This window comes from Microcaecilia unicolor, chromosome 9 (assembly GCF_901765095.1).
Source record: "Microcaecilia unicolor chromosome 9, aMicUni1.1, whole genome shotgun sequence".
NCBI classification, from domain to species: domain Eukaryota; kingdom Metazoa; phylum Chordata; class Amphibia; order Gymnophiona; family Siphonopidae; genus Microcaecilia; species Microcaecilia unicolor.
Genome location: NC_044039.1, coordinates 191,163,314 through 191,179,326, shown reverse-complemented (window position 1 = coordinate 191,179,326; position 16,013 = coordinate 191,163,314). Strand labels below are relative to the sequence as shown.

At 45.3% G+C, this 16,013-nt stretch overlaps 1 protein-coding gene across 2 annotated transcripts in view; it reads left to right on the top strand.

Annotated features, from left to right (window-relative positions):
* TRAF3 (TNF receptor associated factor 3) overlaps window positions 1-16,013 on the top strand; it is a 189,488-nt gene that overhangs the window by 135,014 nt on the left and 38,461 nt on the right. For both annotated transcript variants that reach the window (XM_030214988.1, XM_030214989.1), the window contains exon 7: window positions 10,255-10,329. In XM_030214988.1, the coding sequence (XP_030070848.1) occupies window positions 10,255-10,329 (75 nt within the window). The remainder of the gene's footprint in view (window positions 1-10,254; window positions 10,330-16,013) is intronic.

Sequence of the window (16,013 nt, the reverse complement as noted above, 5' to 3'; positions counted from 1 at the left end):
AAGTCTGCCCAGCACTATCCCCGCCTCCCACCACGGCTCTGGCACAGACTGTATAAGTCTGCCCAGCACTGTTCCACTCCTTTCTTCCCTTCTCCCGTGGTACTCCTATCCCTGCTGATCTTAGCTGGGGAAGGTTGCAGTTTGTTTGTTAATTAGGCTTTTCCATATCATCAAGCTGATCAATCCATAGACTGGTGGGTTGTGTCCATCTACCAGCAGGTGGAGATAGAGAGCAAACTTTTGCCTCCCTATATGTGGTCATGTGCTGCCAGAAACTCCTCAGTATGTTCTCTATCTCAGCAGGTGGTGGTCACACACAGCAGCAGCTCTGGCTAGGCCTCCAAGCCTAATTTTTAGGTTTTGTTGAGTGCCTGGGGTTGAGGGCTCTTTTGAGCAAGTGCAAACCTGGTGGTGCCAGGTCCCTCCTTTTCTCCCCCCTCCCGCTGGCTCCGTTAAAAAAAAAAAAAAATTTTGAACGTCCTTAAAGGCGTTTATTTCGACGTTTATTTAAGCGTCTATTGCAGCTACTCACTGGGACACCAGGTCGTTACAACTCGGAGCGGACAGCAGGTAATTTTTACCTTTTTATAGCGGGCAGGGGGTTCCCCGATTCTTCTCCTCGTGGCATATGGCGTCGGAGGGCGAGGGCGCAAAGGGTCGCTCCCCGGGTCGCTTGAGCGCTTCTAGAGGGGATGCGGGGGTCTTAAAGCCTGATTCGCCCTTGTTGGGTGACAGTTTCGTGACCGATGAATGTCCCGGTCCTTCCTCCGGCGTGGCGGTTTTTCCCGCCATAAACGCCCATCCCCCGCTCCTCGCCTCCGCCATCTTGGCCGGCCACGCGGCTCGGACGGCTTCTTCTTGGGCCGCCCTTGAGGTTGGAGACATTAATGCCATGAACGCCCTTAATTTGGGCGACGGCACAGAAGCGGCTAAAGTTAAGAGCCGTTCTTCCCGCGCGGCTCCTTCGCGGAGTTTTGCGCCGGACGCCATTTTGGATGCGCAACATGTCTCTCCCCCGCTATTGCGAGCGCCGGTTGAGGGTGCGTCTAGGGCTGTTGCCCAGGCTGCGGAAGTGCACAGTCTGGGGGGTTTCTCCCCCAAGTTTGTTTTGCTGCTGCATCAGGCCTTCCTCATGCACAACGCTGCCCCTGCTCCCTCGTCTGGTAAAGAGGTTGAGGTTCCCAGAGGTAAACGTCCTCGGGTTGATTCCCAGGCCTTGGAGGAATTTGTCTCCTCCGATGTAGATGAGGGCAGCGTGTCTGAGGTCTCCCAACGGTCCTTTGCGGATTCCTTGGAGGAGACGGATCCCCGCTCGGATGGAGCGGATGACCCCTCTGCAGCGCGGCTTTTTAGCCCAGAGGATTTGCCCAACCTGTTGTTACAGGCCATGGACACTTTGAAGATTTCCTCTCCGGAGGACGTCTCTCCCTCAGCCCCTGTTGGCTCTGCCATTATGCTGGGGACGAAGCGCCCGCCTAGAACCTTCCACGTGCATGAGGCCATGCACACCTTAATTTCGGCTCAATGGGATGTCCCAGAAGCGAGCCTTAAAGTGGCTAGGGCTATGTCCCGCCTCTATCCTTTGGCTGTGAGTGAACGTGAGGCCTATCTGTGGCCTACCGTGGATTCTTTAATCACTGCGGTGACTAAGAAAACGGCGTTGCCGGTGGAAGGTGGCACGGCCCTAAAGGACCCCCAGAGACAGAAGATTGGAGGCGGCCTTAAGGTCGTCCTTTGAGGCGGCTGCTTTAAGTTTGCAGGCCTCAGTTTGCGGCTCCTATGTGGCCAGGGCGTGCCTGACTATGGTGCAGCGGGCTTCCCCCTCGAATCATTCCTTGAGGGCTGATTGGCCGGCCCTGGAATCGGGCTTAGCCTATTTGGCAGACTTGCTGTATGATGTCTTGAGGGCCTCAGCGAAAGGCATGGCTCAGACAATCTCTGCGCGGCGGTGGCTTTGGCTGAAACATTGGTCTGCTGACCACGCCTCTAAATCCCGCCTGGCTAGGTTGCCTTTTAAAGGCAAGCTGCTCTTTGGGGTCGAGCTGGACAAAATCGTGACCGATCTCGGCACGTCTAAGGGCAAGAAATTACCAGAGGTCAGGGCTCGGGCTAGTACTCGTCCCGGTACCTCCAGAGGACGGTTGCAGGAAGCCCGTCGGTACCGCCCGGGCAAGTCGGGTTCCTCTGCCCCCTCTTCCTTCAAGAGGAATTTCTCCCCCAAGCAGCATTCCTTTCGCAGAGACCGCCGTCCCGGAGGTGCTCCCTCCGGTCCTCCCCCAGGGTCTCGTACCCAATGACGGGGTCTTGGTCCACGCCCCAGTGCAGATTGGAGGACGGCTGTCCTCGTTTCTGGGCGAGTGGACCACAATAACTTCAGACGCGTGGGTGCTGGAAGTCATCAGAGACGGCTACAAACTAGAGTTCTGCCGACCCTTAAAAGACGGGTTTGTACTCGCTCCCTGCAAGTCTCCGGTCAAAGCTGTGGCAGTGCAGCAGACCTTGGACAATCTGATCCGCCTGGGCGCGGTCGTTCCGGTGCCAGAAAGTCAGCTTGGCAAGGGACGTTACTCCATTTACTTTGTGGTACCAAAGAAAGGAGGTTCTGTCCGGCCTATCCTCGATCTCAAAGGGGTCAATCGGGCCTTGAAAGTGCGGCACTTTCGCATGGAGACTCTCCGCTCTGTTATAGCGGCAGTGAAGGCAGGAGAGTTCCTGGCATCCTTGGACATCAAGGAAGCGTACCTGCATATTCCCATCTGGCCTCCTCATCAACGCTTTCTGCGTTTTGCAGTCCTGGGACGACACTTCCAGTTCAGAGCCCTCCCTTTCGGGTTGGCTACTGCTCCGCGGACCTTTTCCAAAGTAATGGTGGTCATCGCGGCCTTCCTACGAAAGGAAGGGGTACAAGTCCATCCTTATCTGGTTGATCCGAGCCCCCTCTTATGCAGAGTGCGGCAAAGCTGTGGACCGGGTAGTTGCTCTTTTGAGCTCCCTGGGATGGATCATCAACTGGGAGAAAAGCCAGCTGCGCCCGACTCAGTCCCTGGAGTACCTGGGAGTTCGATTCGACACCCAAGTGGGCAGAGTGTTCCTGCCAGACAATCGGATTGTCAAACTTCAGGCTCAGGTGGACCAGTTCCTAGTAGCCTCTCCCCTTCGGGCTTGGGACTATGTGCAGCTGTTGGGCTCTATGACGGCCACGATGGAAGTTGTGCCCTGGGCCAGGGCTCATATGAGACCACTTCAACACTCTTTGCTGCAGCGCTGGACTCCGACGTCGGAGGATTATGCTGTGCGCCTTCCCTTGGACCCAGCAGTGCGCAAGGCGCTGAGCTGGTGGATGCAGACAGACGTTGTCTGCGGGAATGCCTCTGGTGACCCCAGAGTGGATTGTCGTCACGACGGACGCCTCGTTGTCGGGCTGGGGAGCCCACTGCTTGGGAAGGACAGCGCAGGGGCTCTGGTCTCCTGCAGAGGCAAAGTGGTCTATCAACCTCCTGGAACTCAGAGCCATTCGGTTGGCGCTTTTGGAGTTCATCCCGGTACTGGTGTTGAAGCCTGTACGGGTCCTGTCGGACAATGCCACGGCTGTGGCCTATGTCAACCGCCAGGGAGGTACCAAGAGCGCCCCTCTAGCCAAGGAGGCTATGAATCTTTGCCAGTGGGCGGAAGCGAACCTGGAGCAGCTTTCAGCGGCCCACATTGCCGGAGTCATGAATGTCAAGGCGGACTTTCTCAGTCGCCATACCTTGGAGCCCGGAGAGTGGCAGCTATCTGCTCAGGCGTTCTTGGACATCACGAAGCGCTGGGGCCAGCCGAGCCTAGATCTGATGGCGTCATCGGCCAATTGCCAAGTGCCGCGCTTTTTCAGCAGAGGACGGGACCCTCGATCCCTGGGAGTAGATGCTCTTCTCCAACAGTGGCCGACACAAGAGCTTCTCTATGTGTTCCCGCCCTGGCCCATGTTGGGCAGGGTGCTAGACCGGGTGGCAAAGCATCCCGGCAGGGTAATCCTGGTGGGTCCGGATTGGCCCAGGCGTCCCTGGTATGCGGACTTGATCAGGCTCTCAGTCGACGATCCTCTGCGGCTGCCAGTGGAGCAGGGCCTGTTACATCAGGGTCCCGTGGTGATGGAGGATCCCTCCCCCTTTGGTCTTACGGCCTGGCTATTGAGCGGCAGCGTCTGAGGAAGAAGGGCTTCTCAGACAAGGTCATCGCCACTATGCTGAGAGCGAGGAAGCGCTCTACTTCTACTGCTTACGCCAGGGTTTGGCGTATCTTTGCAGCGTGGTGTGAAGCAGGCTCACTTTCTCCCTTCACTGCTCCAATTTCTTCAGTGTTGGCGTTCCTGCAAGAAGGTCTGGAGAAAGGCCTGTCGCTCAGTTCCCTTAAAGTCCAGGTAGCGGCTCTGGCTTGCTTCAGGGGCCGCCTGAAGGGTGCTTCCCTGGCTTCGCAGCCAGATGTGGTGCGCTTTCTCAAGGGAGTTAATCACCTGCGCCCTCCTCTGCACTCAGTGGTGCCTGCGTGGAATCTCAACCTGGTACTAAGAGCATTGCAGAAGCCGCCTTTTGAACCCTTGTCGAGGGCATCTCTGAAAGACCTGACGTTGAAAGCAGTCTTTTTGGTGGCTATCACTTCAGCCAGAAGAGTTTCCGAGCTCCAGGCGCTCTCATGTCGAGAGCCTTTTCTGCAGTTCACTGAGGCAGGAGTGACTATTCGCACAGTGCCTTCCTTCCTGCCCAAGATTGTTTCTCGCTTCCATGTGAATCAGCAGCTCTGTCTCCCTTCCTTTCGTAGGGAGGACTACCCAGAGGAGTACTCTGCTCTTAAATATCTGGATGTGAGACGAGTCATCATCAGATACTTGGAAGTGACCAATGATTTCCGGAAATCGGATCATCTGTTTGTCCTGTTTGCAGGTCCTCGTAAGGGTCTGCAGGCTGCTAAGCCTACAGTGGCAAGATGGGTCAAGGAAGCCATTGCAGCGGCTTATGTGGCCGCGGGGAAGGTGCCACCTATCCAGCTGAAGGCTCACTCCACGAGAGCTCAGGCGGCCTCGATGGCAGAGGCCGGATCCATCTCCTTGGAAGAGATATGCAAGGCGGCAACTTGGGCTTCGGCTCATACATTCTCCAAGCATTACCGTTTGACTGTGGCTGCACGGGCGGAGGCCCGGTTTGGAGCTTCAGTGTTGAGGTCAGGGATTTCAATGTCCCGCCCTGGGTGAGTACTGCTTCGGTACATCCCACCAGTCTATGGATTGATCAGCTTGATGATATGGAAGGTAAAATTATGTATAATCATACCTGATAATTTTCTTTCCATTAATCATAGCTGATCAATCCATAGCCCCTCCCAGATATCTGTACTGTTTTTATTCTGGTTGCATTTCAGGTTCAAGTTTAGTCTTCAGTTACTTCAGAAAGACTTCGTGTTCAAGTTTTTTCACTTGGATTCTTCAAGAGTTAAGACGAGTTTGTGTTACAGTGAGCTGCTGCATTCCTCTCCCCTCCGTTTTACGGGGCTGGATTGAGACTTAAAATTCTGCCGGCACTCCCTCCCGCTTCGTGCGGCTGTAGGGCAGCTTTGTACCCCTCCCGCTTCGGCGGTGTTAGGGTCAGTCAGCTCCTCCCGCGGTTGCGGTTGCAGGATAAGCCAGATCCCCCCGCATCGGCGGGTGTGGTGTCCCTCCCCCGCTCCGCGGGGATGAGCTGGACGGATTCCCCTCCCCCACTTGTGTGGGGATGAGCTGGGTTAATTCCCCTCCCCCGTTTCGGCGGTGGTGAGCTGGGCAGAGTGTCCCTTCGTGGGTGTAATTCTCTAAGTGCTGAGTCCTGCGGATGGAGCTTTGATATCGACATACTGAGGAGTTTCCGGCAGCACATGACCACATATAGGGAGGCAAAAGTTTGCTCTCTATCTCCACCTGCTGGTAGATGGACACAACCCACCAGTCTATGGATTGATCAGCTATGATTAATGGAAAGAAAATTATCAGGTATGATTATACATAATTTTACCTTGATGTACCACCTTTCAATAAAACAATCAAAGCAGTTTACAAACTAAAAATGGGAAACAGGAACTACAGTGGGGATGGGACCTGATATACCACCTTTCTATGGTTACAATCAAAGTGCTTTACGTATTATATACAGGTACTTATTTTGTACCTGGGGCGATTGGAGGGTTAAGTGACTTGCCCAGAGTCGCAAGGAACTGCAATGGGAATTATTGAACCCAGTTCACTGGGGTCAAAGCCCACTGCAGTAACCACTAGGCTACTCCTCTACTCCGAACTGGCCAATTACTGATAGGAAAGAGAAGCAATAGGAGAACAAGTAAGGAGCGTCTAACAAGGTCAAGAAAAAGGCAGAAAAGCTGCTCCTGGTAGTGATGTTTGCAAAGCTCACTTGCTGTCATCTACCTGGTTGATTGATCATCAGGATAAAAAAAAAAGTGGGCTTTCAAGGCAAAGAGGTGGGAAAATGTGGGATACAAATGCAATAAATAAATAAATACTTGAATGTAGGGTTTGACTGCTCAGAGTATGGGACCAAAGGAAGGGGATTCTACAGAGAAGGTGCAATCCAGAAAAATGAAAATCATATGGACTGAACCCAAAGGGATAGATAATTGATGACTGGATGCAGAGCAAAGGGCATGAGAGGGAGTATAAGGGCGGAGAGAGAGAGGGCGGGTTCTCTGTATAATACCTTGCAGGTCAGAGTCAAAATTTTGTTGGACTCGAACCTTTCCTCATCTAGCGGGAGAGCATCTAATGATTTTGTTTAATTCAGTGTTGTGAGGGGCCAGTTAGTGGATTCGATGTCTGAAGTTGGTACCACTTTAATATGTAATCAAGGTAGGGTCCCAGCAATGTGTGGCCATATAGGCCAACCTCGCTTCTAAATTTAGATGTTAAAATCGTTTGTAAGATGCTGTCAAAGCGATTAAGTATGCGGCACAGATAGTCCATGAGGATTGATAAACCTGATTGGGACGTCCAAAGCAGGCAGGAAACCCATGGTGCTGCTTGGTGTTAAGAAAACGTTCTATGGGATGGAGTGAGCCTTTATGCTAAAAACTTTGCTGCAGCTGGAACTGGCCCCTAAAATTTTATCTTGGAACGTTTATCCTGTGGAACTCTATTCCTTTAGAAATAAAATCTGAACCTTCCCTTAAAAAGTTTAAAGCTTTGCTTAAAGCTCATTACTTCTCTGGCATTTTACCCTACTTGGTTTAGTTGTCCTTTATCTTGATATTCGTGATTGTAACCTTACGATACCAGCTCACCTTCTTGTGTCTACTTTGCACTCCCTTCTCTTCCTATTGTATCTTACATTTGGACTTTTACTTATAATTTTTGCTTTTTTAGTTTTATGCTGTTCTGCCAACTACACTGTAACCTAGTTAAACTTGTGTGTCCCTCTGTACTATTTTTCTTCTTTTTAATTGAATTGATTATGTAAAACACTTATTTTTTGTAATTATTTGCGGGTGAAGTCCTTATTTTAGTTCTGAATTTATATGTTTTTAGTAACTCAGACACCTTATGGGGCACTGTGCTGCACATCTAGGGAGCTTAATTAGGGAGGGAAGAAGGGGTCAGACCTGGGGGAGGGGTCAAGGGGTGCCACTAGACACATGAAATCCTATTTAAGTATTGGGGGATGGTGGTTGATGTGCAGAATGCAGGTGGAAAGGAGAAATCTCAAGGATTGCATTTTTGTAAGTTTTTGGTTGTTCTGTTTGATTTGAAACCTTAAGGTTGGAAATGATTGGGGGAGGGAGGGGTTCTAAGACTCCTGATTGATATTGTATACTCAAGTTTAGAAAATGTTGTATTTGGAGTTAAAAATGAAAAATAAAGTTAAAAATGAAGTCATCCCTAAATGACACACTTGAAGGTATATGGCGCCAAACATATCTGCCGAGAAAAGTGCTATTCTACAGAATGCACTTAAAGATGGGCGCGGTTTGTAGACTAGCGCTTATGCCCAGAAATTGCATCTAACTTTAGGCATGGCCATTTGCACCAACTAAAATGTGGTCCAAATACCTGTGTGTAAATGTAGGCGTGGATGCCCTTATTGTCTAAGTACGCATGTAACTTAAATGAACACTTCTGATCCGCCCATTACACTCCCATTTTCACACCCCCTTTTTTTGATTCACTCGTAAAATTTAGTCATGGATCCCATGCCTAAATTTACGTGTGTACGTTTCAATTAAATCTAATTAGTGCTGGTTGGTGCTAATTAGCTTGTTCAATTAAATTGTGCGCGCACAATTTTTAGCAACGTTTATTAAATTAGGGGGTTGATATGCATTCTAGGTCATGAATTGAGATGTGGGGGGAGGGGGGTGTAAAGTACCTTGTGCCCCCACAGGCCCTGACTGCTATATTAACACAATTAGGCATTGACTAATGTTGACTTCTGTTGTGTGATGCTATTATAGTGTTGGTGCTTACAGCTTTCAGTGTCAGATTTCATGCAGTATTTCATGCCTACTAAAACTGAAGCCACTTTTTCTATTTCTATGCTCTGTCTGATGTTCAGTTGACTACTTTTATCTTTGTGTTAAAATCTCTTGAAAGCACCTCAATAAATGCTTTGAAAATCAGCATAGCCATTTACAAACATTGTGGGGTGGAATTTTTTCTGGCTTATAAAATGTTATCAGATTAAAAAATGCACTGAAATAATCTGCAAAGGATCTTCCTGTTGGTATTTAATCAGGCAGATGGAATAGTTCACAGTATATTAGTATGAGATCTTTTTGGCTTCACTACATTTTGTTTTTCATGCACTTTTCATGTCTGGTCTCGTGAGTGTGTGTTTCTTTTGATGTTTTACCTGGCATTGCAAATTGCATGTTCTCAGCTAGATGTTAAAACACGTAGTTTGTATATTGTGTGCTAGTACACAGACTTGGATATTACAAATTGCTTCTGTGTGGGTTAGAACAGATATAGAGTAAAAATATTACAAGCATGTGTGTTGTCAACCCCCCCCCCCCCAATATATTTTTCACTTTATATATTTTATCCTTCATGTTATACTTAAATTTTGATAATGAAGCAACAACAAAATCTGTGAAATTACAATTTGTGTTCAGAAAACAAATTGTGTCCTCAGTGATTTCATGAGGTCACTGTTACCTGTCATCGCTCACGTTCAATGTTTTATCTTCTCAACTTTCACAATAACTTGTGGATTCTTCTTTTATACATAAGTACATAAGTATTGCCATACTGGGAAAGACCAAAGGTCCATCAAGCCCAGCATCCTGTTTCCAACAGTGGCCAATCCAGATCACAAATACCTGGCAAGATCCCAAAAAGTACAAAACATTTTATACTGCTTATCCCAGAAATAGTGGATTTTCCCCAAGTCCATTTAATAACGGTCTATGGACTTTTCCTTTAGGACGCTATCCAAACCTTTTTTTAAACTCCGCTAAGCTAACCGCCTTTACCACATTCTGTGGCAACGGATTCCAGAGTTTCATGACACGTTGAGTGAAGAAAAATTTTCTCCGATTCGTTTTAAATTTACTAAATTGTAGCTTCATCCCATGCCCCCTAGTCCTAGTAGTTTTGGAAAGCGTGAACAGAATATATATATATATATCCACCACTATCTGATCGATACAGCACCTCATGATTTTCAAATCCCTGACATGAATCCTAGATTTGCCAGATCAGCTTCCTCAGGGAATATATTCAAATGCTGCAAACTCAAAAATGTGCACAAATACACCAATATTTTACTCGGTGGCTCACTAGCGAGGGAATACTCTTGCTTCAAAACATTGCGTCTAGTACCAGCAGAGACGCTGAGCCTCAATTTGTACTGAAACTCTGTGCATGTAAATGAAGGATAAAAGTATAAAGTGAAAAAATATACTTTTTTTTTTTTGACAATATGGACATATTACCCAAGAATAATAAAATTAAAATGAATTTTTGATTATATGACTCCCAGTTATTAAAAATTGTCAAGCATTTGTACCCTAGAAAATGTGCCACTGTTTTTCAGTTCCCAGAAAATGGCCAAGTCTGTATTACTACAATACATAGATGTATATGTCTGTATAATATGTCTGCATAGTTGAACTAAATGCACACAGGTGTATGCTTACAAGTGTCATACATTGTACAAGAGAGAATTGGTAGTATTGTACGTATTACACATTAGCGTGCATCCTTGTTATGTATACCAAACTCACTTTTTTTTCCTATTGCAGTTGAATGCCCATTTGTCAGAATGTGTTAATGCCCCAAGTACCTGTAGTTTTAAACGTTATGGATGCAGTTTTAAGGTCAGTATATAAGAATTACAACTTCTTCCTCAAGTTGGCATTAAGCACTTGTGACACTAGAGCAAACTGCTTCTTGGAAATGTTGCTTTCTCTATAGTTTCTGGTAAGAGACAATTATACAGTGGCCCTAGCTGGCTATTTGCAGCTTTTTAAGGTTTTGATTTGTTGGTGACTGTAGTCACATCTCTGTACAGTGTGAAGATAAAGCATATTTTCTAAGAACTAAAAAATAATAAATCTTTTAATGCACGGTTACTATATAAATAGTATAACTGTAAGTTGAAAATAAGTATTGAAAAATCTTTTTTTGCTATCAAGCCCATGCTACAGTTTCTACTGTGCAATTTAACATCTAACAAACATATGATATGCTTGTATAGACTAATGGCAGATTATTCTGCAGGTCTTATTAAAGTTAGACACAATGTTGGTTTTCTAAGTATAGAATACCATACAGGGTGTTATTTTTGTTCTTGTCAGCCCAGGTGCTGCTTAATTTCGTCCCTAAGATATGATGCCTTTGAAAGCACTGTTTTAATATAAATATCTTTCCTAGTTAAATAAGTTGATAAACAAAGCTAAAGTACACAGATGTTCAACAAATAAAATGTGGAAATGAAACTTGCATTATTGTTAAGTCTTTTCTGAAGGCCTACAGGACCTGCTGTGCAAGTGACTCCATTTCTCGGTCTTCTCTTATAATGCGTAGTTAGTTCATTTGCTCCAGGACCAATAAAACTGCTTCATTTTTTTGTTTTATAGGTTTTTGAAACACATTTCTTTAACTAAAAATAAGGATTATCCAAAAATGTTAAGTTTTTGAGATCACGTTGGGGTATTTTATAAACCTTTTCACAGGTAATACTCCAGGGGTTACAAGCGTGTAGAATGTTACGGGTGTGGAGAAGGTTCACACCAGAAAAGCTTGTATAAAGTTGCAAAGTATATTTCACAGGCCTAATTTTATACCACCTTTCAAGCAGCTAGAAATATATGTGGGTACATTTATACACGTCTGTTGACGGTTTAGAGCTTCTATTACTAAACTGTGCCATCAATTCCCAAGTGGTAATTGTGACGCAGTCCATTCAAATTGAATGGGCTACAGCAGATTTGTTGCGCTGGTAATCGCTAGCACAGTTTAGTAAGAGAGTCCCTTAGTGAGGCTATTGTACACGTGTCTTTATAACATAGTCCCCAAATATTTTATTTATTTATTAGGATTTATTTACCGCCTTTTTGAAGGAATTCACTCAAGGCGGTGTACAGTAAGAATAGATCAAACATGAGCAGGAGGCAATTAGAGCAGTAAAAATATTCAAACAACAATACAAAGTGTGGCATGATATACTATTTGCAATGACAACATAATATGTACTAGAACATTATAATTGGTGGTGAAGGGTAAGGCAAAGTTGTAACATATAGATGAGTAAGAAAGTAGAAAGAATTGGAAAGGAAGGGGATTGATTTGAAGAAAGTTGCACGTGCCTACTTCTGCCTAGATCACCTTTTATAAAATTACCCTTATTGTTTACAATTTACATGGTTTCAAAAGGTTATGCACATCTTTGGATAATTCTACTGTTATTACAATTAAAAGCATGGTAACCCGCAACGTTTTCACTTTTTTTTTTTAACATTTAGATAAAGAAGGATTGAAGCATCCAATATTTGCAGATGGCTTCCATGATTTCTCTCTTAGCTATAAAACTAAAGTTTTATAAACACTGTACTTTGTTTTATGTATTACAAATCTTTTTGTGTATATAAATGTGCTCCTGTGTATAGCATATTTTCTGTATGTGCCTGTGTATATATGTAGCCTTTAAATGCACAGAAGTAATGCACACTGGATACCATCCAGGACATTCCCATTACCTTGTATTTATCAGTGAGCCATTCAAACTGTCTGGGTACAGCTGATAGACTGCAGTATGATGAAGTTAATGGAAAAGTTTTGAATGAACTCTACAGTAGATACTTTTGTATATTTTGGCAGATATCAGACTCAAACGTCATTTCAAGTCACTGTTCCCCTTCCGTGCCATCACGGAATGGAACTCGCTTCCAAATACAATACAGAGTAAATCAAACTAAATGAGGTTTTGAAAGAAAATGAAAACCTTTCTCTTCGATAGATACTAAACTAGTCTCCCACCCATCTACACCCCTCTACAACCATCTCATCCATATTCCCCAAACCTCCAACACTCTCAACGTCCCTGCCCACTCTCCCTACTCTGTGCAGCTTTTCGATAATGTAAACCGCCTTGAACCTCCTGCTGGGAAGCGCGTGGTATATAAGCAGTAAATTAGCTTAGATCTGAAATAGCAATATACTCTGTCTATGCTCCCTGTGTACATGTTACGATATAGGTGTTTACACCTTTAGGTTCAAATCGGACTATGTAGACGCAGGAAAGGTTTGACTATTTAGTGACGGTATGAGTGAGAGTCCGTCGGTGCTTGTAGCTGCATTCCTTCATTGGCAGGGAATCAGTCCATTACAGTCTGGAAGACTGGTTGATCAGAGCTTCTCATTGGGAGAGTGTCCAAGTTGTTGCCCGGATGCCATACCTTCAGTATTTGTGTTGGATAGTCAACTTCAACAAGAGTAAACTGGTTCCTGCTCATTCCCTGGTGTATCTTACTTGGAATGCAAAAGCTTCAGTCTCAAATCAAGGGACTTCTGCACAACCAGAGTCCTAACACTTGGGATTATATGTAAGTTTTAGGTTCCTTGGACGAAAGCACATATGAGACTGCTGCAAGAATCACTTGTCAGTCATTGGTCTCTTGTTTTTTAAATTCTTTACGACCAGCTCCTGCCTTGGACCATTTAAGTGAAGCACGGTATGCGTTGGTGGCTTCAGCCTGACAGTCTCTTGAAAGGAATTCACTTGTTCTCATACTGACTGGGGAGCGGTGCTTCAGAACTGGTTGGCTCAACAGAAATGATCTTCAGTAGGGGTGTCCTCATCAGTCGTTTAGAATTGAGAGCAATATGCTAGGCACTCCTTGCCTTTGTGACTCACCTTGGTTATGTTAAACAGGGAGGAGCTCTGAGTGCCCAGATGGTTCTGGAGACATGCCTTCTCTTCAGCTAGGTGGAGAAGAACTTCAGCAACTTTATCAGCAGCACACGTAGTGGGAATTCAAATCTGCAAACAGATTTCTTCAGCAGACATGCCCTGGATCTAGAAGAGTGGGTGCTATCCTTATCAGCTTTCAGTCTAATAGTAGACTGCTGAGGTCTTCAAGTCATATCTCATGGCAACTTGGAGGAATGCCAGAGTCCTGCGCTGTTTTAGCTATTAGAAGGAATACGATGTGGAGGGACTAGGTATGTTGAATCAATCATTGCTGTTGAAGGGTCAGCTTTGTGTTTCCTCCATGGCCAATGATAGGCCGAGTTCTGTGTTGCATTGCGAATCATCCAGGTCTGGTAATTTTGATAGAACCAGATTGACCCAGGAGACCATGGTTTGCAGACCTGGTCCATCTTCAAGTGGACAAATTTCTTCTCTCTCAGCACAAGGGACTCTTATGCCAGGGCCAGTTCTTATGGAAGATCCATCCTACTTCAGTTTTACAGCCTGGCTGTTGAGAGGTTACGACTAAAGTATAAATATTGTCCTCATGAAGTGACTATTATTCTCCTTCAAGCTAGGAAAAGATCTACTCCAGCAGCTTATGCAGGAGTATGGAGAATATTTGAAGGATGACGTGCAGAGATCTTTCCTCTTTCTGTTCTTCAGTAACCAACATTTTTGCCTTTCTGCAAGAAGGGCTTCAGAAAGGGCTGACCCTTGAAGGTTCAGGTAGCTGCCTCAGTCTGTTTCAGAGGTCTGCTGAAATATTAATCTTTAGCAGCCTGTCCTGATGTAGTTTGATTCCTTAAAGGGGTCGGATACTTGTGTGTCTCCCTCCCCCCACCCCATCTTCATATGATTTGTCCATATCAGAATCTGAATCTGGTTTTAAGATCCCTTGAGTGAAAACTTTTTGATCCCTTAAAGAAGGCCATCCTCAAAGATCTTACTTTGAAGATAATGGGTTCAATCTTAAAAGGATTTGTGCTCCTTTGAGTTCTGCTCATAAATTGACATTTTTCAAAATTTACCAGGGCTGAGTGCATAAATTTGTAAATTCACCAAACTCTTAAATTTAGGAGCATAAAAGTGGGTGGTGTAACAGGGGCGGATTTAGGGTGGGAAAAAGGATCTTGGCACTGATTTTCAGCACTAGGCCCATAAATCTGGGCAAATGAATGGTAGGCTTAAATTTGTGAGCATAACTTTTATGCATCTAAGTTAAGATGACTTTTCAGCTGAAAATAGTGCATAAATTTAGGAGTCTAACTGAGAAGCATAAATTTAGGAGTTCTGCTTTTTATATCAGGCCCAGTATTTTTAGTAACACTCTTTTCAACTAGGCACATGTCAGAGCTTCAATTTGTTTCTTGTTGAGATCCATTTCTTAAGTTTACTGAACAGAGCGTGTCTATTTGTCTAGTCCCTTCCTTTCTTCCAGACAAACTGTTTTGTCTTATTTGGTAAGGCCAAGAAAGAGGAGGCAACTTCTAAGGCTACCATCTCTAGTTGGTTGAAGGAAATGATTTCTTCTGCTTAGCTTTTGTCACGTAAGCAACCTTCAGTGTTAAGTTTGTTCCATACTATACTACAGTTTTTATGCTTGTAAGTCTAAGCACTATTGATGAAATACCTAGGGAGGAAGCAATTTTTGGAGCTTCAGAGATCAGGGCAGCGATGTCTAGTTCCCTCCTACTTTGAGGACTGCTTTGTTACATGCCACAGGTTCTGGACTAGACTGGTGCTGGCACTAAGGAAAGAGAAATTAGAACTTACCTGCTAATTTTCTATCCATGTACAACATTTCCACCCTTCTCTCTTCCTCTCCATGTGCATTTCCCTTCTTTCTTTATTCCGTCCCCTATTTCCAGCATCTCTCCTGCCCCTCCCCACACTACTGCAGTCTGGAATATCTCCTTCCCTCCCACCCTCCGTCCAGCATATCCCACTCTTTCTCCGCCCACTGCCCCCCCCCACCACCTTGCATGAGTCCACTATTTCTCCCTGCATTCTTCTCCCTCCTTGGTCCTCCAAACTTGCTACCTTTGCCACCAGTGGCAACGATTATACTAGGCTGACTCTGGCCAGCTTAAGGGAAGGCTTTCTCTCTGCTAATTCCTGCCCATTCAGCAACATGAAGTTGTGTCAGAGTGAAGGACCCCTGATGGACCAAGGAGAAAGAGGGACAGATGCCAGACATGAGGGAGATGGAAAAGGCTGCATAAGCGTTTATTTTATTTTACCATGTTGTTATTTTTATTACTATTTTCAGTATTTATATACTGCCTAGACCTAAGCGGTTTACAATTTTCGTTTTCAGGTAATTTTAATGTTAATCATTTGTTAATGCATTAACCCCCAGATTGTATATATAGCGACTAAAGTTGAACGCTTAAATCAGCACATGCAGCTTAATTGATTAATGAGCAAATCAGTGCCAATAATTGGCTGCTAACGTTATTGGTGTTAATTGGCCATAATCGGGAGTTACATGCACATCTGTAACGCTGTGCTTGGAACTTCTATAGCACATAATTTCAAGGGGGCATGGATAGGGGTGTTCCCAGAATTTACGTACATTGTTACAGA